At 43.7% G+C, this 27,040-nt stretch overlaps 1 protein-coding gene across 4 annotated transcripts in view; it reads right to left on the bottom strand.

Annotated features, from left to right (window-relative positions):
* Tango6 (transport and golgi organization 6) overlaps positions 1–27,040 on the bottom strand; it is a 137,017-nt gene that overhangs the window by 97,936 nt on the left and 12,041 nt on the right. For 3 of the 4 annotated variants that reach the window (XM_067127475.1, XM_067127476.1, XM_067127474.1), the window contains exons 2-3: positions 26,518–26,713; positions 3,376–3,538 (exon numbers count right to left, since the gene is read on the bottom strand). In XM_067127475.1, the coding sequence (XP_066983576.1) occupies positions 3,376–3,538; positions 26,518–26,713 (359 nt within the window). The remainder of the gene's footprint in view (positions 1–3,375; positions 3,539–26,517; positions 26,714–27,040) is intronic. The other variant, XM_067127477.1, reaches the window with a different exon arrangement.

The raw sequence follows: 27,040 nt of genomic DNA on the forward strand, positions 1-27,040 counted from the left end.
TATCCTTTCTGAACTGAATTTGACAGGTCTTCAGCAAAAAGCTGTCCTTTCCACTATGAAGAGATGACTGTAGAAGCCTAAAAAGTAGTAACCTATACAAAAGAGTTAAAGACATTTGGATGATCAGGGGGAATAGGCAGGAAATGAGATTGGTCTCTGAAAAGGGGAATAATAAAATAAAATAGAATAGAGGATTTAGGCCAGTGGCCAAGCACTGGGACCTGAGGTCATCCAGTGCTGAAGTGAAACTGGCAGTAAAAACGTTTGAAAGGTGTAACAGGAGGAAAAACTTGCAGTTGCACTAAGTATAAACTGTTAGGAAAGGGTGGAAAGGAAAACGAAAGGGTGGAAAGGAAAACGGAAGAGAATATGAATGGAGATACAGTAAAAGGAATGAAAAGTGTTGCAGCTAGGGGACAAAGGAATGCTGTAAAGAACCTTTAGTAATGCCTACAGTGCACTGCATGAGGTGCACTGATGGCACTACCTCCTTATGAAGGTGAAAGGGGGGTGGGAAGGCACTAGTCCCAGAAATACAGTTTATAAGCATCCCAAAAGATACAGACTACCAAAGACTCTGCCCCCTACCACTTCCACAATGTGTGAAAGGCATCCAACAACACATGGCACTGGGAAAATCCTCGTTCCCTTCTTCCTCTGCTTGCCTCCTTTTTGTGCTGAAGCCAGACGAAAGGACAGAAAGGGCTGACAAACCTTTCGGCTCTTATCAATTGGAAGAAAGCTGAGCACCTGACTGAACTTTGTAGGAAACATGGTTTTATCATATGACCAATGTTAATGGCATAGGCACTCCCAAAGGCTTGGCTGCAGTGCACTTCACTAATCCCAAAGAAACTTACACCTGTGAGAAATGTAACGAAAGCAAACAAGGAAAAATATTCAATTATTCTGAGAAAGTCTGGTAAAATATCAGTACTGTCCATGTGGAAATGAGTGCAAGATATCTATTCAGCAAAACAGTCAAAGAAAAAGTTAAGTTATTATTCGAGTAAGTGGGCAGGCCCCAACTATTTAACTATCTTCTTATCAAGCTTCAATGACAAGACCAGCTTTTACTGAATGTAATTCATATAAAAGATGAAGGTTTCTATTATCATAGGAACAATCAATACAGCAAAATGTGTCAGTTTTTCCCCAAAGCCTACAAAGCTAAACAAATCTAGCTCCACTTTTTTATTCAGGATAGGCAGTCTTTGCCATCTTGCCTGTGGTCATATATGTGCCCATATTAGGGCATTTTGAATCCAACAAAAAAAATGGATGCATTATCATGAAAGAAAATTAATCTCTTCTTCTCTCAGTCTTAATAATGTGTAACATTATCTAGTCTCATAACCATAAACTTATGGATTGAAGAGCATATCCACATTGCATGGAACCAGAATCTAGAACAAATCTTCTAATGGATAAGTATTAACTTTAGGGTGTAGTGGAGATATACATGTGGAGATATAGTATAAAGCTTATCTGAAGGACTATCTATACAGAAGTGATATATATATATATATTATATATATATATATATATATATATATATATATATATATATATATATATATATATATATATATATATATATATATATATATATATATATACAGCTGACGTAATGAAACAATGTCATTCCTATTGATTACTGGTGTCTTCCCAGTAAAGCAGACAGATAGACTATATACACAAAGGGAGCACTTTATAATCAGAAAATTGTGTCATGAAAAGAGATATTAAGCTCACAACAAGAGTGCTTCCTTACCAGAGAGAAAGGGAAAACTAACTGAAACCAATGTTGAAAAATTTTTGATATTTAATGTCTTTAGTGTGAGATCCAGCAATGAAGTCTCTTGAAGTGGTTCATATGGAGGCTTGGTGCAACTCTTGATGACCAAATAGAGATTCCTATTCAGAAGTTCAGGTATGTCCAGTCTATGAAGCTCAAATATTTGTGAGAGGGTGGACCTATGCAGCAGAGAGAGACAACTTTGCACTATGGAAGAAAGAGAGGAAAACCTGAAGTCACAGACTGGAATAGGACCATAGACAAGAGCCATGTCCCTTTCACTGGACCAACTACAGAACTGGCTCAACCTGGCCTGGTAGAAGTTATTGGTTTAAATCCTACAGGATCCTATGATGGCTGCAGCTGCTTCCACAAAAAAAAAAAAAAAAATCCTCTACCTATGAAAGCTAGTTAGATCACCTCCAACCATGATGTTGACAGTAGAACCTCAAAAAGTGCTGCTGCCTGTAGCTTCCTCCAAGTCAGGAAGTTTCTGGATTTACCAATCAATATAGCTAATAGGTCTGCAAACATTTCTTCTGTAACCAGAGGGCAGCTATCAATTTCTTATTGCGTTCTTGGATGCTCGGACTTGGTCAAAGCCTGTCTCCTGAGGCTTGGTCAAAGCCTGTCTCCTGAGGCTTGGTCAAAGCCTGTCTCCTGAGGCTTGGTCAAAACCTGTCTCCCGAGGCTTAGAGCCAAGAAAGGGATGAAACATTTTGTCAGTCGTCCAGGGTACTGAGTCTGACTGAGCTGAACTGTAATGGGCAGCTTTGAGAGTCAGGCATGTTGCAAACAGATGTACCAAGTATGTGCCCACTATACTGATCTCTAGATTTAGTGGACACTCAATAACTGACTGTATGCTATCATACTGTGCCTTTCTGGAAAGAATTTGAGCACACTGAAAAAACTACCATTTTTTTTCCTGTCAGTTAGGCAAAAGACTGCTGGGTCTGGGGGCATTCAATGACTATGAGAATTGTTATATATGCATATGACTGATGGGGATGTAATGAAACAAATGACATTACAGTTAATTAAATCTTTTGACCATGATTCTTATCAGAACCTCATTCGGACCAGAATCTAAAGAGGATATCAACTCATTACAGATGCAGTTACTTGACCAAGGACACTTCTCTATTTTGTCATGATGGCAGAGTAGAAAATCCTATAAACTTAATAACAAAGTTAGTATTTCCTGTAAAGTTATCTAAATTACTCCTTAATACAGAAAACAGAAATCATCTCTGTGATGCAACTGGTTTGCTCACAACAATGTCACTCTTTCTTTTCAAATGTTTCACAAACATAACACCTTACACTGCACTTTGGGTAATAGCCATGAATAACTTGAGGAAACACTAAAAGACAAAAATTACAATAATTTAGATGAATAAGAAGATAAGAAATGATGCCATCCACCCTTCAGAGCACCAAATAATAGGCTAAAGTACAGCAAATTTTTGTATATGAGTTTCTGTCACCAATTATAGAGAACTTACAACTTACAACAACAATTTCATGTTCAATTACATATATATCAATAGCAATCATTACCAGAAATAAATTACCTTAATCTGCTGGACACTTATAAGACCAGGTGATGGCTGTGGGTTATTGCCAGTTTTTCGTACCGATTCTTTATGGCTTTCTACATCAACAGATGATATCACTTTACTTAACACTTTATGAATTTCATGAAGGACAGCAATCACATAGCATCCATAGACAATACTGAAAAAAAATTATAATAAGTGTGGTACACAGCCCTACTGAATCAAGCTAATATGAACTTGAACATAGTCTAGAATCACTGAAATCCTAATTTAAAACACAATCTTTGTAGTATTCAGAAAGTGAGTTTTGAACTGCCAAGAAAAGATAGAACTTTTCACAATGCACAGCAAACCAATTGCCAGGGATATCCATCAGCGTATATAACAATTCACTATAATAATAAATATCTTGTTAATGCACAAAACTGACTTCTGAAAGTTTAAAAATTCCAAAATACTTTATGATTCTTGCAGGATCCCTTAGGAATTTGCCAACAAACTGGCTCCTGAGCTTTGACTTCCTTTTTGTTTTGTTTAATTCAGTGGTATCCAAGCTGCAAAACATGGCAGCTAAAAGGGGAGATGTAAGAATTAAAAAACAAGTACAAAATGTCCTGAAGTTTCTCCGGCACAATCGAGTTTTCTGTACAGTATATAATGCTGTATAAAACTTTCAGCCATGGCCCATGAAACTCTTAGCTGTGGCTCATGTAACTCAGCCACGGTACGGTGGTGGCCTGTGTTGTTGGTACTAGGCTATAGCAGTGCCAGAAGTACAATTATGGCTAACTTTAACCTTAAACAAAATAAAAACTACTGAGGCTAGAGGGTTGCAATTTGGTATGTTTGATGACTGGAGGGTGGATGATCAACATACTAATTTGCAGCCCTCTAGCCTCATTAGTTTTTAAGATCTGAGGGTGGACAGAAAAAGTGCAGATGGACAGACAAAGCTGTCACAATAGTTTTCTTTTGCAGAAAACTAAAAAACAATTGTCAGAGTTTTCAGCAGCAGGTGAGAGAAAATCAATAAGGAGCAAGAAATGAGGATGACTTTGTCTAGTTTGATTCATAGTTTTAAGAAATTGTCTGGTGAACAGAGACTTATCCATCCATTTAGTGATTTTAACTGCTTAAAAAGGATAACCCAGGAGCATTATGGTTCAACTCAGAAAAAATACTGATGGCTAAAAATCAGCAGATATTTTGAAGCAAATTGAGTCAAAATCACCCAAGTAAAAAATAATGCTGATGCTCAGCTGATACTTTGATGTTCAACTGTAACAAAATCACCAAAGACACCAAAATATTCTCGTTGTGCTTTATATGAGACAAAAACCTCAGGTGGCTTCACTGTGATATGCAAATATTACATCTATTTACATAAATGCTAAAATGACCTGTAATATCTATCTTTATAAATGTTCTTTGGTGCAGAGAATAAGTTTCTAGTATTTATTTTATCTTTGGCAAATCTAAGTTTTCCATATCCACACCCCTTATAGCTAGTCAAGAGGTTTATCTACTTTGGTGGTTATATTAGAAATAAAATGGATTCCCATGTCACAACACTTGTGGTATATGAGAGTTTAGTTATCTCAAATCAAAGGAATATATCTGATTGATTCATTCATTATGAAATTTAGGTCTTGAAGACCAAGCGCCAGAACCCATCAGGATTATTCAGCGCTGTAATGAAGGTGAAATATATAAATTAATTATATGAATGATAATGAATTCCCCTATTGATATTAAAATCATTGCTGATGACAGACAACTGCATGTAAAGACCCAAATAAAATAAAAAATAACTCAAGAAAATTTTTCAATAATGAATCTTTATTTCTTAAAGTACAGTACATTAATGCTAAAAATCTTTATTTCTTAAAGTACAGTACATTAATGCTAAAAATGCAAAGTACTCCAAGTACAAGAAGCTTACCCCTCAATAGTACATATCAATTCTAATGTGATGAAGTAATTTCAAGGGTCATAATTCAGTACCCATGTGTGCCAAAAACAACCAAAGAAGAATGAATAATATCCTATGATCATACAACAGAAAGGATTCCTCTCCCAGGGGATACAGTGAAACCCCGTATTCGCGGGGGATGTGTTCCACACACCCCCGCGAATAGGTCAAATCCGCGAATGCTTAAAACCCCTTTTAAACACTTAGAACTGCCCATTTTGATAGCTTAAACCAAGAAAAACCCTGTAAAAATGCTTATACCTGAGTATTTTTTTAGTTTTATCACAAAAAGTGCATTTATTCATGAAAATTATATGAAAATACAGTAATTAGTGAATATTTCTGTGAAAAATACCGCGAATGGGCGAATTTTCCACGAAAAATGGCTAGATATGTTCCACAAAGAAACCCGCAAATGCGTGAGTCTGTGAACGATGAGAACGTGAATAAGGGGGGTTTACTGTATAGCCTTTTCTCAACTAAAATAATCCCTATACAGTAAAACACCATCCTCGTCCGTATCAGAACTCGACATAACCAGATTTCAACGTGAAATTTCAAGTAAATTTTGCATCGGAGCCCGAACAAAAAATCAGAATCTGACCTGATAAACCATGTGATTTTTGTAAACAAAGTGTTTTGTGTTTCAGTCAGTCGACGCTAGTTGGCGTTGCTCCCGGGCACTCAAACCCTGCTTAACTGTGTTTTGATGTATTTCCTTGGTTTTTGTGGCTTTTTGTACTGTATTTTGATAAAAACATGGGTCCCAAGAGAGCCACTGCAGACAAGCAGAAAAGGAAAATGGTAAGAACCACAACTGAACTTACAAAGATTATTGAAAAGTATGAGAGAGGCATTCGTGTGGCTGATTTAGTGTTTCAGTTTAAGCTACCGAGATCCACCATAAGTACATTTTTAAAGCACAGAGATCCACCATAAGTACATTTTTAAAGCACAAAGAGGAAATAAAAAGTAATAGTGCTGCTAAGGGAATTACGAGTTTGACAAAACAGAGGCCTCCCATAACATGACAAATTTTTTTGAAGTAATCTGTATTTTTCTAACACACAAGCCTGAGGTCTTTATATATGGGATTAACTTTCAGCCAGCTGGAAGTCTGGCCGTTAAACTTTTGCAAGGCTGGTTATGGTAACAGTTACCAATAGTAGGGGCAGAAGCACCTCCCACCCAATCAGTATACATTCAGTCCTACGTAGTTTTACTTTTGGCTGCAGTCTCGATGAGATGTACATTCCTTTCTCTGTTCTGCTGTTCAGCTGTCTCTTCTGTGCTTGAATTTATAATATACTGTTTATATTTTGTTTATACTTTGCTTATATTGATATATTGCAACATTCCAATATGTTTTTCTATGTCTATAATGATGTACAATAAACTGCCCGTATTCGCGGAGGATAAATATTATTATTATTATTATTAAAGTAGTTTAACCAGACCACTGAGCTCACTTTCAGCTCACCTAGGGCTGGCCCGAAGGATTAGATTTTACGTGGCTGTGGCTAAGAACCTATTGGTTACCTAGCAACAGGACCTACAGCTTATTATTTTAACGAGAAATGAATTTCTATCACCAGAAGTAAATTCCTCTAATTCTTCATTGGCTGGTTGGAGAATTGAACGCAGGACCAGCAGAGTGCTAGCTGAGAACGATACCCACCCGTCCAATGAGGAACATGTGTAGCCAATAACAGAGAGAGAGAGAGAGAGAGAGAGAGAGAGAGAGAGAGAGAGAGAGAGAGAGAGAGAGAGAGAGAGAGAGAGAGAATGAACTGAGTTGCATGGTTAAACAATTAAAAATGTCATTAACACAGTACTGTATATATTATGTATATGTCTTTCTATCAACCACTCTCCCTTTCTGTCTATCCATCTCTCACCTTTGACATGAGAGAGAGAGAGAGAGAGAGAGAGAGAGAGAGAGAGAGAGAGAGAGAGAGAGAGAGAGAGAGAGAGAGAGAGAGCACTGAATGGGCACCATCATACACCACCAAGAGGGCAACACTTTCCACCCTTGAGGTCAATATGTCAAGATATTTGACATATTTGACAGGTTACACCCTCCCCCCTTGCTCGAGGAGACTGGGGAAAAAGACGAGGGAAACAATTTGTTTGGCTAAAATCTTACTAATTCACTATATTTTCTTTAAAGGATTGATAATTTGCTGTGTTTACATTAATATTAATATCTGAAAATCAGTAAATCATTTATTTATCATACAAAACAAATAAATATACATATTACATTGGCATAAAAATTCTCTCATCTCAGTAAGAGAGAGAGAGAGAGGGAGAGAGAAGAGAGGGAGAGAGAATTATTATTTTTATTATTTAATGTTATTATTTAATCTTATTAAACTTAACATTATTTGAAAATTAGTACTGTAAATCGTTATTTTATCATAAACAGTACCCTCTAAAAATGCTTATACTATCATCCTGAAACATTAATATATCATTTTAATATAATTTCAATATTACTTTAATATAATTTTAATATAATTTCAGTCACTTTAATATAATTTCATAGTATCAGTTCTGAGCATTGTATCTATAACGGGTGAAAAAACCAGTTTAAGCACCAGCTGCCAACAGGGCTTTCTATAAGGAGGTCCCTTGGGTAAAGGGGTCTCTCCTGAATCTATAGAAGGGAGAGAACCAGTTTTTTACCAACCAAAGCTAAAAATCTCTATCTTTCCACATAAGTTTCTCTCTCTCTCTGTGAGTTATTGCAGCATTTAATATTATTATTATTTAATCTTATATTGCTGTACTATTATTATAGGTACATTATTATTATTATTATATTGTTATATTATTTTTTTTTGTCTATCACAGTCATCCTATTTGGCTGGGTGGTTTTTATAGTGTGGGGTTCCAGGTTGCATCCTGCCTCCTTAGGAGTCCATAGCTGCTGCTGCTATTATTATTATTATTGTTATTATTATTTGAAAATTAGTACTTATTACTACCTGTATTATTACAGGTACAGTATTATTATTCTTATTATTATTACAGTATTATTATTATTATTTAATTAATCTTAATATTTAAAATTAGTAAATCATTTTTTATCATAAAAAATGTATTTAGTCATGAAAATAACACCAAAATACACTAATCTGCAAATATTTCTTGATGAAAAAGTCTGCGGATTGCCTAATTTTTCGCGAATAATTTGGGGATAAGTTCCACATAAAAATCTGTGAATCGGTGAGTCCGTGAATTGTGAGACAGTGAATAGCTGGGCTGACTGTATTCACTTATTCTTGCCATGAAATCTGCATAAGTTTTGGGAGACTTTCTCCTTATATATCATTTTATTTATTTTTTTGTGTTGCCTTTTCTTATCTGTGCAAACCCAACACCTATCTCCTTGGTGTTTATTTTGTGTATCCTGTTTTTATATACAGTATGTAACTTACCAAGTAATTACATAGCCTATGTTTCTAACTCAAGAGGCAGCTAAAAATTTGAAATTCGTGGTAGAGCTCAATTGTTTTAGTGCAAGTGACAAGGCTCCACCCACTAACGGGGAAGGATAGGTATAACACAGTTGAACAGCTCAGTTCATTTCTACTGGTTAACAACTGTACTTCAGTTGTTACAAGCAGCTTTGGTTTCAAATCGGTCGCCGGATGGTTTTTCTTAGTTTCCTTTGATAGCATTTACGCTATGTTCAAATAGCTTAAGATTATCAGACCTGTTTTTTCATGATTTTTACTTTTCCCGACAATATCACACTAGTGCTTTTAGTATCTTGTTTTGTAGCAAAGGCTGCAAAACTAAGCTGACAAAAGTGTCTGATGACGCCCACACAATCTGCAGCCATTATAGGGGACAAACTTGTTCCATTGATTTGATACGTACCAAATGTAGGGACTGGGATCAAGGTAAATGGAAAACTTTAAAATCTCACTTAGATAAATTAGAATGAGACAGAAAGAGGAAAGTGACCATTAGAGCTGAGGCTAATACTGATTTACCTGTTCTGTCTTCTTCTCTACTCCTGTTTCCCCTTTAACCAGCCCTCTACCTATTCAACCTACTCCTTCACCTGGCCCCCATGATTCTGAGCCTAACACCATTGCCAGCCTAGAAGCCCATGTTGACCAGAAGTTTGGGATCATAGTGTCTACTATGAAACAGTTAAGTGCTCGGTTAAAGTGCTTATGGATCAAGTCAGTGCTAAAAGTGCAATTGCTAGTGAAGTGTTAGTGGAGGTGTCCACCCATCCTGCAGGCACTCCCAGAACAAGGTTACTGTCAAACTCCCATGCACCAGGGAGGAGGCATACTGGTAGTCCAAGGGAGGTCAGCAGGGTTTGCCCACGGGTAGGTGGCCCCCTCAACCGAGCCTGTTGAGAGCGGTCCCAGGACTCGGTGGACAGCTGTTGGAAAGACATTTGTAAGGAAGTGCACGACCTTTCTTAAAGTTCTTCAGACTCCAGTTTGAACAAAAGGCGCTGAGGGCGCTTTTACAAGGTATCTTGTCCTCTGAAGAGGCATGTAGCAGTTACGGACCGCTCTTCCCGCCTCCCTGCAAGCGTGCGAAGGATCCTGACCGTAGTGCTCGGCTGACCCGTAGTTTTTGGGCGAGTCCAGAACGAGTTTCGCCTGTACACCAGTATTTGTCACCCAAGCACCCGTCTTTCTCACACAAGCACCCAACTTCCTCTGCTAAGCGCCCAACGGATTCCGAATACCCAACAGCTCCCGAGCACCCAGCTCCCGGTGCCAACTTTTGCTCCTCTACTGCCAAGTTCTGATTGCCCGGCGCCAAGTTCAGATCACCCAGCACCACTCCCTGAGCGATCAGTCGAATGCCCAGTGCCCTCTCTACAGTTGACTTCTTCGCTGGTACCGGCCCCATGCAACACGTTTCGTTGATAAATCCTCATATTCAACACCGTTTGGACAAGGTTATGGGCCTTCTGCAGAAGCACCCAGCCATAACTCAAGATCCTCCTGACTTCACCGATTTCTTCAGAAAAGGAAGTTTTAAACCAGCCTTCATCTTCATCGCCCTTCTCCAACCTGCTTAGGTAGTTTTTGGTCACATTTCCATCCTTCCTCTCGTCAGCTGCCTGTTTCTCCTACCTCCGCCGTTTATATGAGGAACAGTCTGTCGACATTTCCAGGCTCCCCAAGATGGTTTTGTCTTCCTCATCCAGGAAAGCCTCGCGGGAAATGGACTTTTGGCTCTTGAACAAGAGAGAACAAGGCAAAGAAGCCTTCTGCACTCCCCGGTCTGTTTCGCTGCTAAGAGATACCAAGTGTACACTACAGGAGAAGTTCCTTCCTTGGGAGTTGCTGCCTCCTCCCAAGGGAACTTCTCCTGTCTGACCAACTCTAATAGACAGTCAGCCCTTGCTTCAGCCAAAATTATGTTTTCGGCCACTGAACTTGACCACATCATTGGAAATATGTTTAAGGTTTTTGAGGTCCTAAGGTTTTTGGACTGGACCGTGGGAGCACTAGCAAAGACAATTGAAGACTGTGAGGATATGGCAGAGGACTTGTCTGCAGACTGGCTGGGGGTTTCATCCTGCGCAGATAAAGCCATCAGGGATGGCTTGATGGAACTGGCTTCTTTATTCACAATGGGTGTCTTGAAGAAATGTGAACTTTGGTGCTCTTTCACCAACTAAGGTGTGGCCATGTCCCAGAAGTCGGCACTTCTCTTTTCTCCTTTGGAATGCATGCACCTCTTCCCTCAAGCCACGGTCCAAGAGACAGTGTCGAGCTACAGAAAAAATCAACGCAGGATTTATTAGCCCAGTCAGCCAAGCGCTCCAAGGATCTACCCAACGCAGGATTTATTAGCCCAGTCAGCCAAGCGCTCCAAGGATCTACCCTCTTTCACTCCTAAGTCAGCCTCTCCTTTGCAGCAGTAGTCCTTTCCGGGTAGTAAAACAAGATTCCACACTAGACCATGCTCAAATCTGCATGCAACACGCCCAGCCAAAAAGGCTCCCTCAAAGCCTTCCTCTCATAAGTGAGAGTCCAGTTCTCCGTGTGCCAGTGGGTGCAAGACTCCTGCACTTTTGGGAGAAAAGGGAAGCCAGAGGAGTAGACCAGTGGGTCTCGCTAGTTCTCAAAGAGGGGGATACTCTATCCTGTTTAGAGAGAAACCTCCCTCAGTGCCAATGCCCATCGCACTGACAGCCTATTAGGTAGGCTTTAAGAGATTTTCGGCACTTGAGGGACAGATGTCAGCTCTTCTTGCGAAAAGAGCTGTAGAGCCGGTCGAAGATGTCAACACTCCTGGATTTTACAACTGTCTTTATGTGGTCCCCAAGTCATCCGGGGAAAGGAGACCTGTCCTGAACGTCAGCGCCCTGAATGTCTTTGTTCCGAAGGCAAAATTCAAGATGGAAACAAATCATTCAGTCCTCTCGTCCATCCAACAGGGGGATTGGATGGTGACCATCGATATGGAGGATGCCTCCTTCCATATCCCAGTACACCCAGACAGCAGGAAGTACCTCAGATTTGTGTTCCAGGGCAGTCTTCCAATTATGAGCTCTGTGTTTCAGCCTCACTACAGCTCCCCAAATCTTCACCGCATTCTCGCCCCTCTTGCGAAGTGACTTCACCTCAAGGGGATCAGTACATCCCTCTATCTAGACGACTGGTTCCTACATTCTCTATCAAAGAAACAGTGCACATAGGACCTTCAAAAAACCCTACTTCTTGCCCAAGATCTGAGCTTACTCATCATCGAGAAGAAATCGCAATTGTCTCCATCTCAAGTGATTCTATATTTGGGGATGACGATAGACTCTCTGAATTTTCAGGTTTTCCCATCCCCGAAAAGAGTACAATCGTGTCCACAAACAGTCCACGACTTCCTCGCACTCAAGTCCTGCTCGGCCAACAGTTGGATGAGCCTTTAGGGAACCCTCGCATCGATTGAGAAGTTTGTAAGCCTGGGGAGGCTTCATATGAGGGTACTGCAGTTCTTCCTGAAGGCCAGCTGGAGCAGGAAGATCCATCCAGTCTCGTCTGTCTTCCCATTTACACAGGAAATCAAAGAAGACTTGAGGTGGCGGCTTTCAGAAAGAAGATTTTTGGAAGGGAAGTCACTCCTTCCCTTGAGCCCCAGCCTTTCCTTGTACTCAGACGCTTCAGATCTGGGTTGGGGAGCTCTTCTGGGAGACATGGAAGTGTTGGGGATTTGGTTTCCAGAAGAGAAGGACCTACACATCAATGTGAGAGAGCTGAAGGCGACACACCTAGGCTGTCAATCATTCGCAGAAGTGACCTTCAACAAGACAGTAGCAGTGATGTCAGACAACACCTGCTTTGGCCTACATAAAGAACAAAGCGGGCACCCACTCCTTCTCCTTTACGAGACACCAAAGATCTTTTGTGGGCAAAGAAGAACCGCACCGTTCTGGTGACAAGATTCAACCAAGGAAAGCTAAATGTAATAGCGGAGGACGCACTAGGTCGGGGCAGACAGGTCCTACCCAAGGAATGGGCACTAGACCCACAAGTGTGCACCAACCTGTGGAAGTTGTGGGGAAAGCCGTCTATAGATCTGTTTGCAACGTCGAAGAACCATTGCCTCCCATTATTTTGCTCTCTGCACAGGACCCTCTGGCATAGGTGACAGATGCCATGCTCCAGAATTGGTCATCCCTAGACCTGTGCACCTTCCCACCATTCAACACAGTGAGGAAAGTGATTGGTAGGGGAAGTGATCAACATGTTCTTGTCCCATCAGGACACGACGATGACAGGTAGCCCCTTTTTGGCCACAAAGAGAGTGATTCCCAGACCCCCTCAAACTGTTAGTTGACTACCCCAGGCTCCTTCCACAGAAGCCAAAGCTTCTCAAACAACCGCATTTCCACCAGTTCCATCGCATCCTATCCGCTTTTGCTCTGACAGCGTTCGGACTGTCAGGAGACTCGTCAGAGTGAAGGGTCTTTCAAAACCAGCTGTGGAAGCAATTGGTAACTGTAGACGGCAGTCTTCTTCCAGTCTACCAAGCAAAGTGGGCAGTATCCTGCAGCTGGTGCAGAGGAAATAACATCTCTTCTTCTGAAACCTCTGTGATGGACATCGTAGTCTTCCTTATTTTCCCGAGGACTAACAGAGGTTTGTCTTCATCAACGATCAAAGGGTACAGAGCAATGCTAGGCTCTGTTTTTCAGCACACAGGCCTTGACCTCAGCAACTTGACCAAGCCATTCGACACAACCAAGGAGAGCAAGACTAATTCGGTCGCATGGAATTTAGACATCATCCTTAAATGGTTGTCAGGTCCTCCTTTTGAACCTCTTTGCACAATTTCCATAAGGGACTTAACAAGGAAAACTCTTCTTCTAGTCACCTAAGCTACGGCTAAGAGTCAGCGAGTTACAGGTCACTGACAGAAGAGTCGGCTTTTCACAAGGAGATGCAGTCTGCTCTTTCATGCTGGACTTCTTGGCCAAGAATGAGACCCCTTCTAAGCCATGGCCTCGTTCTTTCATCATTAAGAATTTGATGGAAATTCTTGGACCGGAGGAGGAAGAGAGGACTCTTCACCCCATTACGGCACTAAGGTACTACTTTCATAGAACTGAAAAAGTCAGAGGTCCCTCGAGTAAGCTCTGGTGCCCTTCTAGACCCCTTTCCAAGAACGCAATATCATTCTCTTCGAGAGACATCATCCTGGAAACACACTCAAAAATTCGAGAGGATCTTTTACCAGTCTTGAAAGTCAAAGCCGACAAAGTTAGAGCTGTCGCCACCTCATTGGCTTTTAAACACATCTTTGTCTGCAATTCTTCAATCAACCTTTTGGAAATGTAAATCTGTGTTTGTGACACATTATAGACTATTTACGAAAACTGCAGTACCCTGGGTCCGTTGCCTGCAGCTGGCATAGTGTTAGGGGAGGAAGCATAGGAGTCTGCTCCTATTCTACCTCTTTTGCCTTTATATAGGCTGTTGAGTTCTTGGGGAACCTGGGGGTACTATGTACCTACCAGTCCTTTTTTATGGGATTTTTATTGTGTGTAGGTGACAGTGTTGTCTGGTTGTCTTTCTTTATGGTACTGTGTTAGCCTTTGGACTACGCCATGAGCTGCATAACCTCTATGGATGCTTTGTAGCATAAGGAATACTCCTTTGCTACAAGGCTTCCCACTGATTTAGGGGTGCTCTACAGCTTCACTGCTGCACCACTATTGTTAAGATGAGCGCCAACCAGAGGCAGTATCAGTCTGCAGCAGCTCTCTTAACAGCTAAGGGTACAACAACCATTCTAACCAATGCTAGCTAGAATTTTTTCCTCAAATTCATTTTTTCACTGAAATTTTAGGCTTACATATATCCATGCACCCCACCTCCTGTCACTATGGGATTCAGTTAGGTAATTACTTGGTAAATTACATATATAAAAATGACATTTTTATAATTAAATAAAGTTTTATATATACTTACCAAGTAATTGCAAAATTAGAGCCCTCCTTCCTCCCCTCTCATGGACACTGAGGGTACAAATGAACTGAGCTCTTCAGCGGTGTTGTACCTATCCTTCCCCAATAGCGGGTGGGACCTTGTCACCTACACTAAAACAACTGAGCGCTACTGCGAATTTCAAATTTTTAGCTGCCGTGCGAGTTAGAAACACAGGCTATGTAATTACTTGGTGAGTATATCTAAAACTTTTTATTATAAAAATGTCATTTTCATCAACAATTTTTTTATTTTTGACTATGCAATTACTTGGAATGTTGTAATGTATTAGTCTTTTAGATGTTGTGTAGATTGAGAGGATAGAGGCAAGGAAAGTTTTTCGTGTTTCCAGGTGAGGGTTTTATAATCAGTTCATACAAAGATACTTCTTGCTTAAACCTTGCAAGTTTCCCTTCTCCCTCAACACAGAGGTCAATGTCGCAAGATCTTTGACAGTGCGTTTGGCCCAGACGTGCTCTCCAGGACCAATGGAAGTTCCTGTCTACGGTTCCTGTCTTGTTTTTTGCCCTGTCTCTTGGGGGCAGGGGGCAGGGAGAGTCAAAGGCTCGCTCCCTTCCCCTCTCTGAATGTCATTCTTGGCCTCCTGAGCAGTGGAGGTTTTTTGCCAATAGTTGAAATAGAAAAATTGTTGTTAGTACGAATAAATGAAAAACAGATTGCCGGTGATAGTGTTTCGGACGCAGTAACGTATTTGCCGTCATAGAAGATGCACCCTCGCAAACAACACACCGCTATTTTGCAAGGATATTTTTTGGAAAAAACATCTTTAGTATCATAACATTCATTGAAAGATATTTTAAAGTGATTCTGTATAGAAAAAATCTATGAATCTGAGCATGAAATAAAATACAGGTACACAATCCTTTGTCCAAAATTCTAAAAACAGAAAAGCTCTAAAAACCAAAAACATTTTGTTGAAAGTAGACCGTCAATTCATAAGGTTGGTGGTTTAGCATGCTAATGGCTGACCTGAGTCATTTGGGTGTGTGCTGCTACTCAAATTATTTTTCTTACGAAATCCCAAGAACTGATCTTAGAAAATCCCAAGATAAAATAACTGTACCTCTGCCAAGCCTTAGAGTCCTAAATACCTTAGAGTCCTAAATAATCTCTGTCTCTCTCTGGAAAAGATACTGCTAATTTGAGTCTCTTTAACCAATGGGTATTAGCATATATGTACACTGAGTGTGTATTCATTAGGTTTAAAAATGTACAGTGCTGTACATGTAAAACATCTTTAAAAATGTATAGTGCTGTACATGTAATACATCTTTAAAAATGTATAGTGCTGTACATGTAATACATCTTTAGAAGACAAAAAAAAAAAAAAAATATATAAATTTTGTTGTCAGTCGCGTGGAAACAGGAAACAGAATTGCAAAACAGTAACAATCCTTGAGAAATTATAGAGATGAACTCTCTCTCTCTCTCTCTCTCTCTCTCTCTCTCTCTCTCTCTCTCTCTCTCTCTCTCTCTCTCTCTCTCTCTCTCAGGAAAAGATACTGCCAATTTGAGTCTCTTTAACCAATTGGTATTAGCACATATGCACACACTGTGTGTCTGTGTGTGTGTATTCATGTTTTAAAAATGTGCAGTACACATAATACATCTTTGAAAGACAAAAAACAAACAAATTTTGTTGTCAGTCACATGGACTATAAAGGGTGTGACCGCAGGTAAACAGAAATGGATTAACATTCCTCAAGAGATTAAAGAGATGAATTTTGTTTTGATGATATGTCAACGCAGCATTAGTAAATATCTTCTGAAGCAAGAAAAAAAAAATAAATATTTTGTTGCTGAGGAATCTCTGAACTGAACCAACAACTTTGCACTCAAAGTAATGAGAGAGAATTCATTCTATTCTTCATGTGATCAATACAATACATACACTATTAAAAACTACGTACTGTATTTAAAACACACACACCTATGTCATCGTCAGCTTCATGTGAGCAAAATATTCCTTCTCAGACAGAATACAGCTAAAGCCTGATTGGCTGGCTGACTGCCATGGAGAGCTGTTAGCGACTGACAGCCATCTACTTCTGTTTTATTCATAGACATTTGGATCACAAATTGTGTACAGCACTAAGTTTGAACATTGCCATGATCACGACTATTTGACTGCTGCTTGCAAAAATTACTCAATAATTTGCTTTATATAATTATTTCTTCATAAAAACAAGAATTTAACAATAATTTTAACTTCAATATAGTGGTAGGAAAAATCCCACACAACTGTCGTAGTGATGCATCATCACTACGAATCCTGTTCCCTGACTGTCCTCAAATGTATGACTGTAAACTGATGATGGCATTAGTAGCAATAAAGAACAACTCTCTCCAAAATCGATATGATGAAATGTATTTTATAGCCTTACTTATCATTAAAATTCACAAGTTGAATTACAATTACAGGCAGTCCATGGTTATCTGCGATCTGGTTTTCCGGGCTTGTCTAGCGATGAAAATCAGCTATTTTCGATGCCAATATGCGCCTATTTCCATTTATCAGCACTGATAATTGGATGAGAGGTGTTGATCTCCGGTTATCAGTGACAATAAGCACTGAAAATTGCAGATTTTCGGTTATTGCAATTTTCGCTTATCGTCACGCCATTAGAACGGAAACCCCCCCCTAATAACTGTGGACTGCCTGCATTTTAATCATGTATATTTTTGCATTTTATGGAATGTTTTTGTTGAAAAAATGTGTTAGTGAACATATGACCTTAACTGTCCCATTACGTATTTTATTATCGATGATTTTAATTATCTCACATTCATTTAACAGTATATTAATATAAATAATAATAAACTATTGTGGACGCCCCGGATTTGCAGGGGATGTGTACCACAACACCCAAAAATGCTTAGAACTGCCTATTTTGATAGTTCAAAACACAAAACCCTCTAAAACTGCTTATGCCCGAGCATCTTAATAGTTTTACCACAAAAAGTGCATTTAGTCATGAAAATTATTAGTGAATTAGTAATTAGTGAATTAGTAATTAATGAATATTTCTCAGTGAAAAATACAGCAAATATAACAATTTTTGAAAGTAAATTGTATTTTTCCTAACTATACAAACCCGAGGTCCTTTACATTAGGAGATACTTTCAGGCGTAGGCTGGAAAACGGCCGTTGAACTTCAACAAGGTGGTTAGGCAGTTACTGTCCGGGAGGCGGGAGTACCGCCTGCCCGGATGTAAACATTCCAATTTGCCTTTCGGCCCATGTACAGATTGAGGGGTGGCATGAGGTGGGCATAATTGTAAAGGACCTCGGGTTTGTATAGTTAGGAAAAATACAATTTACTTTCAAAAATTGTTATTTGTTCCGACACAATATACAAACCCTTGGTCCTTTACATTAGGAGACTTACTGATTGGAGGGAGGAATCTGAAAAAGTCTCTCTGAACTGACTGGAGTTCACCACCTTGTCTTCCCTTCCTGGTCGTAAGAGCGAGGAAGGGAAAACCCGCCTCTGACAAAAGATCGGGTTGTAAGAAACGCAAGATCTATTGTCAGACTTCTGGGACCCTTTGCATGAAAGAGGGAATCGTCAGTTCATGCGAAGTAGGCTAGGAAGAATTGACGTCGGATGACAATAAGGCAAATACAAGCATTGGGTTTGTCTCAAAGTCATTTACTCCTTCCTCCCCTTGCAAGAGAAAGGAGTGGGGGTTGCTTCTATAACCTGAAAGGGAATAGAACGGAAGCTCACGTTATGTGCTTACCTGCCTCGATCGCCCAGTCCAGCTTGTAACGGCACGTCCGCTCCCTGCCCGTGGGAAGAGAGCTTAGGATAGGGAGAAGGAAAAGAGGCCAGTCACTCAACAAACATCTCCCAATCCCTACCGTACAACATAGGCGAGATGCAACCTGTCCCGTTAGGGGAGCTGGATAAGCTACACAACTTGTTGAGCAGCCACCACAGGACCCAAGGAAAAAGTGTCCAAGGACTTGTGTGCAACATCCCGGAGGTAGAAGGAAGTGAAGGTAGTCTGTCGGGACCACACACCTCCTTCAGTACCTGTGGTACCGACATATTCTTCCGAATGCGAGGGATGGACCAATGCTGCGGACCTCGTGAGCTCGGACGAAGCGTGCATGGTGTCGTCTTCTCCTGCAGCAGAGCACGCTCTCCTTATTGTCTCACGAAGCCAAAAAGAGATGGTGTTCTTGGACACTTCTTTCTTGGTCGAGCCAGTGCTAACGAAGAGTCGCCGACACTCAGGCCGGAGGTGCCGAGTCTTCTTCAGATAGCGCCGCAGCACCCTAACAGGACACAGTAGCATCTCGTCTGGATCATTATCTACGAAGTCCTCTAGGGAGGGGATCGTGAAGGACTCGAACCGTGCATCAGGGACCGAAGGATTCTGAGTCTTCGCTACGAAATCCAGGATGAAATCGAGCGTAACTGATCCCCATCCCCTCGAGTGTTTTACATCTGTTTTACATCAAAGGAAAGTCCGTGAAGCTCGCCAACTCTCTTCGCCGACGCCAGGGCAAGCAAGAAAACAGTCTTGAGGGTCAGATCCCTGTCTGACGACTCTCTTAAAGGCTCGTAAGGTGCACGAGTCAGGCTCCTTAATACAAGAGTCACATCCCACGCAGGGGGCCTGAGATCCCTGGGTGGGCAAGACCGTTCGAAGCTTCTAATGAGTAGAGAAATCTCGAAAGAGGAAGAGATGTCTACTCCTTTCAGCCGCAAGACTAGGCCGAGTGCGTGCGGTAGCCTTTACTGCTGAAATGGAGAGAAGCTTCTCTCGGCGAAGGAAGACGAGGGAAGTCCGCGACCTGCTGAACAGTAGCTCTGACCGAGAGATACCCCTTCGACGACACCAACCACAGAAGACGGACCACTTTCCCTGGTATACTGCTGCGGAGGATCTTCTGAGGTATCCTGCCATCTCTGTTGCTGCGCCGGCGCGAAAAGCCTCTCGCCGCAAGAGATGGTGGATAACCTCCAGCCGTGAAGACACAGGGAATGCACTGCCAGGTGGAACCGCTGTGCGTGAGGTTGACGCAGAAGGTTGGGCCAGGGGAATCTCTCGGTGCCTCAGAGAGGAGAGCTAGCAGGTCCGGGTACCAATTGGCCTGTGGCCATTTGGGTGCCACCAGAGTCATTCTGAGATTCGGGGTGATCATCACTCGGCTGATCACCCGCGAATCAGACAGAATGGAGGAAAGGCGTGCGTGTCGAGGTTGTCCCACGGGTGTTGGAATGCGTCCTCCGCAGCGGCCCATGGGTCCGCACGACCAACAGAAGACCTGAAGTTTTCTGTTGTGCCGGGTGGCGAACAGATCTATCACTGGACGCCCCCACAGGTCGAACAGCCTTTCTGCTACTTCCTGATGGAGGGACCATTCGGTCCCTAGCACGTGGCTCTGGCGGCTGAGCTTGTCCGCCACGACATTCCTCTTGCCTGGAATGTACCTGGCTGACAGTTCTACCGAGTGAGCTACTGCCCACTCGTGCACCTGCATTGCCAACTGATGAAGCTGATGGGACACCAGTCCCCCCTGCTTGTTGACATATGCCACTACCGTGGTATTGTCGCTCATCAATACCACGGAGTGTCCCATCACTCGATCCCGGAACTCCTGGAGAGCCAGGAAGGCCGCCTTGAGCTCCAGGATATTGATGTGAAGGTGCTTGTCGTCTCGGTGCCACACTCCCGAAGTCAGCAACTCCTCCAGGTGTGCGCCCCATCCCCTCGGTCGATGCATCCGAGAACAGAAGCATGTCGGAGGGGGAGTATGCAGGGATACTCCTATTAAGAGGTTCCTGTCGTCCAACCACCAGTGGAGGTCCTTTCTCACTTCCTCGGAAAGAGGAATGAGGAAGGACTGGGGTCTCGGGACTGGGACCAGAGCTCCTTTAGTCTCCACTGGAGAGACTGCAAGTGAAGACGCCCGTGAGGAACTAGCTTTTCTAATGACGACAGGTGACCGATGACGACTTGCCATTGCCGAGCTTGTTGCTCTTGTCGAGACAGGAACAACTGTGCTGCCTCCCTGAACTTGCTGATACGAGAGTCCGAGGGAAAGACTTTTGCTGCCACCGTGTCTATCAGCATGCCCAGGTATTTCGTCCTCTGCTTGGGGGTGAGATCTGACTTCTCCAGATTTACCACGATCCCTAGATCCTGGCAAAACTCGAGGAGACGATCCCTGTCCTGTAGCAACTGCGAGCGAGAGCTCGCCAGGACTAACCAGTCGTCAAGATACCTCAGAAGACGTATCCCGTGCGAGTGGGCCCAAGCTGACACGAGAGAGAACACTCGTGAACACCTGGGGAGCGGTCGAGAGCCCGAAACAAAGTGCCCTGAATTGGAAGACCGACTCCCCGAGGACGAAGCGGAGGTACTTGCGCGAGGACGGATGGATGGGTATTTGAAAATACGCATCCCTCAAGTCCACCGTAAGCATGAAGTCGTTCTCCCTGATGGAGGCCAGCACCGATCGTGCTGTTTCCATCGTGAACCGAGTCTGGCGAAGGAAACGGTTCAAAGGAGAGAGGACTATGACTGGTCTCCATCCCCCTGATGCCTTCTCTACGAGAAAGATCCGGCTGTAAAAGCCTGGAGACTGGTCCGACACGACTTCTACAGCATTCTTGCTCAGCATGGCTTGCACTTCTTGCTGTAGTGCGATGTCCTTCAACGAACCTGAAAGATAAGTTTGGAGATGGACCGGAGTGTAGGTGAGGGGAGGCCGAGACTCGAAGGGTAGGAGATATCCCTCCTGAAGGACATCCACTATCCAGGTCTCGGCTCCGTGTCGCTGCCACGTTGCCCAATGGCTCGACAGGCACCCACCGACCTTTGGCAGCTTTTGGGGGCGGGGGGGGGAACGCCGCCCCTAGCGTTTCCCCTTCTTCTTCTTACCCTTGCCCCCTTTACCGGATTGGAAAGGGGGCTGAAAGGGATGGGAGTAACCCCCTTTTCGAGGAAGAAGAAGGCTGGGTGTTTCCTCAGGACCCCTTCGAAGACTGGGACTTCTTAGGGGCCGAGGAAGAGCCAGCCTGGCCCGAAGGCCTGGCTGCAGTGGAACGAAGACCGGAGGTCTTAACCACTGCCTGGTGGACAAGCCAGTCGTTCTCATCGGCACGCGGCGTTTGTCTGCATCGGCATCCACCAACTCTCTAGGGAAGAGAGAGGAGGAACCCAGCAACAGTCCATTCCGCAGAGCGATTGCCGACTGGGACCTACAGACTTGGCAAAGTGAGAGAGAACGGCGTCTCTTCGCTTTAACACCAAGTTTGCCCACAGGTTTGCAGTCTGGTGGGCAAGGTAGAAAATAGCCCTACCTCCAGACTGGCACAGTCTCCCAAAAGCAGAGTCCTCCCAGGCACGATGGCGCCTGAGGAGGCGGCTACCTTGATACTGCGAAGGACCACAGATCGAGCCAGGAGACTGCCTGAAAGGCCGCCATGGCGGTGGCTTCCAGGGTTGCAGCTTCTTGTTGGGAGAGAGAAACATTCTCTGCCAACAATTGCTGCAACGAAAGACCCGGATCCAGATGAGTCAGGTCCGGGTCAACCTGTTTAGTCAGCAACGCTCCTTCCGCTGGTGAGTAGAAACGCTTCTGACGAGGTAGAGGGGGAGGACAAAGCTTCTCCGAGCGGCTCAATCGAAGGGAACTGTCTTGCCCAGACACAAGACCGTTCACTTGATCGAGTACCCCCTCGGCAAGCGTGGACCACGGCAGCCCCACCGAAGCCTTGGGTTCCTTCTTAGGTCCCCAGAAGGATTCGAGGCGTGAAGGACAATCCACAGACGAAGCCGTGGTCCCTTCCCGAGGTCATTGTGCTGACGAATCAGCGCGATAACCTCCGAAAAAGTCCTCTGTATTTTGGGGTGTCCGCATCCTGGGGCAGAGGACCTTCAAGTCCTTCCAGGGTGCGGTCCTCCCGAACTACTCTCCCGCAGGGAGGGAGAACCTCGGCAGACCCCGAGGATCTTCCTGAACTACACGGGCGTAGGACCTGGTCGAGCCAAGGACCGAGCCAGGTACATACCCCATGCAGTTGAACTCTGAGGAGAACAATCCCCAGAGTTCCTCCTCTCCCGACTCACGCCCTTTGGAGGAGACCGAAGGAGCGGAGGGGACAGGCGAGGAAGATCGGCGCTCCCACTGCCCTTACTGGCAGAACCAGTAGAGGCAGCAGGCCGAGGGCGGTCACCAACCCGCGGTGATGACGGGCCCTCAGGTCGAGGAGAACGTTTCATCCCAGGTGAAACGGTCTCCCGAGGAGAGCGGAGCGGCTCGCGAGAGTCGAGCCGCGCATTCGCCTCCCCTGAGCCAGTCTGGCCGCGTGGGCGTGGCCTGGGACTGGGAGGAGTCGAACGCGCGGCTGGCTGGCGCGAGCTTGCACTGTCCTCTAGACGCGCCCCAGACTTCTTCGAGGCCAAAGCCTCTCGGGAAGACTGAGCAGGGGACTTCTTCCCTGTTTCTCCATGCACTCGGCCCCGCGGGGCTGAAGCATTATCCCGGGAACCTGACCTGGCACTAGATGGAGTGCCAGAAGGAAGAGGAGGGGCACCTGCATGCCCCGGCTCTTTCTCTCGTCCCACGCCCTGGTCTGTATGGCGAGAAGTGTCCACCGTAACAGACTGGGGTATCCTGGTCTCCTTGGAGACCCGGGTACTCGGAGCAACTCGCGAACGAGAGTCTGACGCAGTCTCGCTGGCCTTAGAAGCAGGAGGTTTCTTAGGCGCAGCGGGGAGAGTGCCGACCTTGGTCTGCACGCCCTTGGCTCCCGCTGCCCGTGGCCCGGAGGCCGGAAGAGCGGTTCCCTGATCCGAAGATCGGGAAGAACCAACGAGAGAACCCACTGCCTTCTGTGTGGAAGGAGGCAGACCCTTAGAAATCTCAGTACGAGGTTTCTTAGGGGGGGGGGAGAGACAGACTTCTTCTTCTTCGGCCGTGAAGCCTCGGAAGAAGCAGCAGACGACGACGACGAAGACGAAGATGAAGACGACGACGACACCTTCCTAGACCTCTTCTTCTTCTTCTTCTTCACCATCTGCTTCAGGAAAGCAGTCAGATCACCAATCCAGGAAAGCGAGGCCGCGGACTCAGGAACAGCAGGAACAGGAACAGCGGGAGGGGCCACAACAGCAGAAGGTGCAACCCGGGCAGAGACGGCGGAGCTCGGACCAGCAATTGCCTGGGCAGCAAGAGCCGCGTGTCGGCCAGGAACCGAAGTGGGCGGGGCCAGGGATGCAAGCGCCGCCCCTCCCGCGTGTAGATCTGGTACGGGCCGCGCCAAGGTTGCTGGGAAGGGAACTGAGGCAGACGAAGGGCCGGGCTGGAGAGACAGACGAGGAACCGTATCCAAGGCCAGGCCATATTCAGCAATGGGGGCAGCAACAGTCACATACGGGTACGATGACGTCACCATGTAGGAGGGGCCAGTGCGCGAGAATGGTGCCAGAAAGCCAGGTGGCAGAGGAACAGCGCGCTGGCCCACGGATGACGCCAATACCTGGGTGTCCAGATGCGAAGCAACTGAAATCAGCATCTGGACAAACCGCGAGAAGGTGACAGTCGTGGTAGTGGCTGTTGCTGCCGTGTGGGTCGTGACTGGAGGGGGGGCCATGGGAGCCAAACCTTCCAGAGCCGAGCCAGGTAGGCCCAGGTGCAGCCAGGGTGAGCTTGGGATCATCGTCTGGCTATCGAGCCCGGTACCTGAAGCAAAAGTCGGGTTAATAGAAGAAGTCTCCACTCGCTCCGAAGGGAAAAACTCCCCTCCGGAACGGGAAGAGACTTCCGAGAGGATGGCGCGGTCCAACTCTCCCCCGTGCCCTTCCACAAACGAAGAAATGTAAGAGGAAGGGGAGGGGGAATCCTCACCCGAGGGAGAGGGAGCAAGAAGAGCAAGTTCGCTGGGAGGTAGAAACAACCCGAAACATCGCCACCAACGGGTCGTCGGGGCGATATTTCCCTCGGACGACTCCTTGGTAGGCTTACGACGGTAAGTTCTCCTCCCTTCGAACTTGCCCCATTGCTCGGAGGACCACAAACAACACTCATCACAAGTAGAGTCGCGTGAACACACCCGCCCCCTGCAAGATGTGCAGAGAGCGTGTGGGTCCACATCGACTCTAGATCTAAACGAATTACACTTTTTTCCTCCCACCCCAGGACACACACGCTGGGGATGGGAGGATTTAGATGATTTATCCATAACAAAATAACAGGAAAATTCCCACCAAGAATGATGAAAGGAAAAGATGCAGTCAGGCAGAGAGCGAAGAACAACGTCCGTGCGCTACGACGGCCGAAAGCAAATTGGAATGTTTACATCCGGGCAGGCGGTACCCCCGCCTCCCGGACAGTAACTGCCTAACCACCTTGTTGAAGTTCAACGGCCGTTTTCCAGCCTACGCCTGAATGTATCTGCTAATGTAAAGGACCGAGGGTTTGTATATTGTGTCGGAACAAAGGCGAATTTTCGACAAATACCATGTATATACATTCCATAGAGAAATCCATGAATCAGTGAGTCTGCAAACTGTGTGCCTATGAATCCAGGGGGTTTACTGTATAATGAATAAATAACTATAATGAAAAAACATGCTACTCACCCCACAGTTCCGAAATCTGAAAAATTCCAAAAACCAAAACACATCTGGCCCCAAGGATTTCAGATAAAGGATTGTGTACCTTATTGTGAGAGTAATATACGTACAGTATTTCAGTAGACTTTGTATGAAATTTACCACAAATACTACTGTATGTAAATGCTTATGTGTTACTGTGACAAGCCACAAGGGCGGTGCTATGGTTTGTTTACATCCACTCATGGCAAATGGTTGAAAGGCAAACAGCAGATGTATCATAAACAATTTTTCATAGTTTGTGATAACAAACATAATTTAGCTCGTTTTCAATATTTTATTAATTGACTGTAATAATTAGGCTTGTTTTTCAATGTTATATTATTAACCAAAAATTTTTGTGCCTACCCAGTACAGTACAGTACCTGGCCTGGACTACAGCGCTCGGTCTCCCATCAGTAATACAGCAGCATTGGACGTATGGCAGATTTTATACAGTATATATACATTCAAAAAATAAAAAAAGTGCATCTAATACAGTATGTTATCTAACTCTAGACTTATTTAAATGTAATTTATGTGTAATCTTTTGAATAAAAAGGCAAGGTTAGGGTAATAACTGGTGGTCGAGAATGGATGAATCCGTTTTCAGTTATTTCTTACGGGAAAAATTTATTAAGATCTCAACTGAATCGCATGTCAAAGCTTCTTCTGGAATGGATTAGCATTGAGGTCCATGTTTCTACTCCACTTTACTTAGTCATGTGTAAAATCAGATCTACTATATGCAGTCTGCAGTGTGCTAACAGTTTAAGAAATGCACAGAAAAGGAAATATGCATGTTTTTGGAAGGTAACATTAATCAAATAAAAACAGTTCATTTGTAACCCACATGACCAGAAATCATTCTCCAATGACTGAAATAAACCAATAATTTCAAGCTGTACTGTACTTTGGTTTAGGAATATGAAATTTTCAATAACACCACCAAAAAGTAGAATAATACTGATTGAAATACAGAGTACAAGAAAAGGCTGCATTTTGTGAATTCTAAGCAATCAATGCTAAGGGTCAAAAACTTTCAAATATAAGAAATTGCAATACTGTACTTACCGTATATCAGATTTGGTGACATCATCAACATTAGAGAGCAGTTTTACGACTGATGCCTGAATTGAATTTTTTATTTCTAGTTCCACATCACTGTCCTCATGAGATGACTCTGAAGGTCTTAGACATTCAAAACCCTCCTCTTTCAAGCTAGATAAAAGTTTTTCAGCATGTTCTAAAGAATTATTTCCAGGTGAACCTGAAATGTTAAAGACAGAATTAGGATAATAGACAACTGAAAGTTAAAGACTGAATTAAGAGAAAAAAAAGATTGTTTTGACCACCCCTCAATATTAGTCTGCATTTTGAAGAAAATGAAGACAAAATACATAATATGAGAGTGAAAACTGCAGTTTTCACATCTGTCTCTCCATCCACAAGCTTCACACTACTATTACAAGTTTACAAACTCCCTTACAAAGAAAAAACAGGTTTTGACATGCAAAAAATGAAAAATTTTAAAAGTAATTTGCATTTATCCTAACTATAGAAACCTGAGGTCTTTACATAAGGAATATGCATCAGT

Source organism: Macrobrachium rosenbergii, chromosome 25 (assembly GCF_040412425.1).
Source record: "Macrobrachium rosenbergii isolate ZJJX-2024 chromosome 25, ASM4041242v1, whole genome shotgun sequence".
Classification (NCBI taxonomy): domain Eukaryota; kingdom Metazoa; phylum Arthropoda; class Malacostraca; order Decapoda; family Palaemonidae; genus Macrobrachium; species Macrobrachium rosenbergii.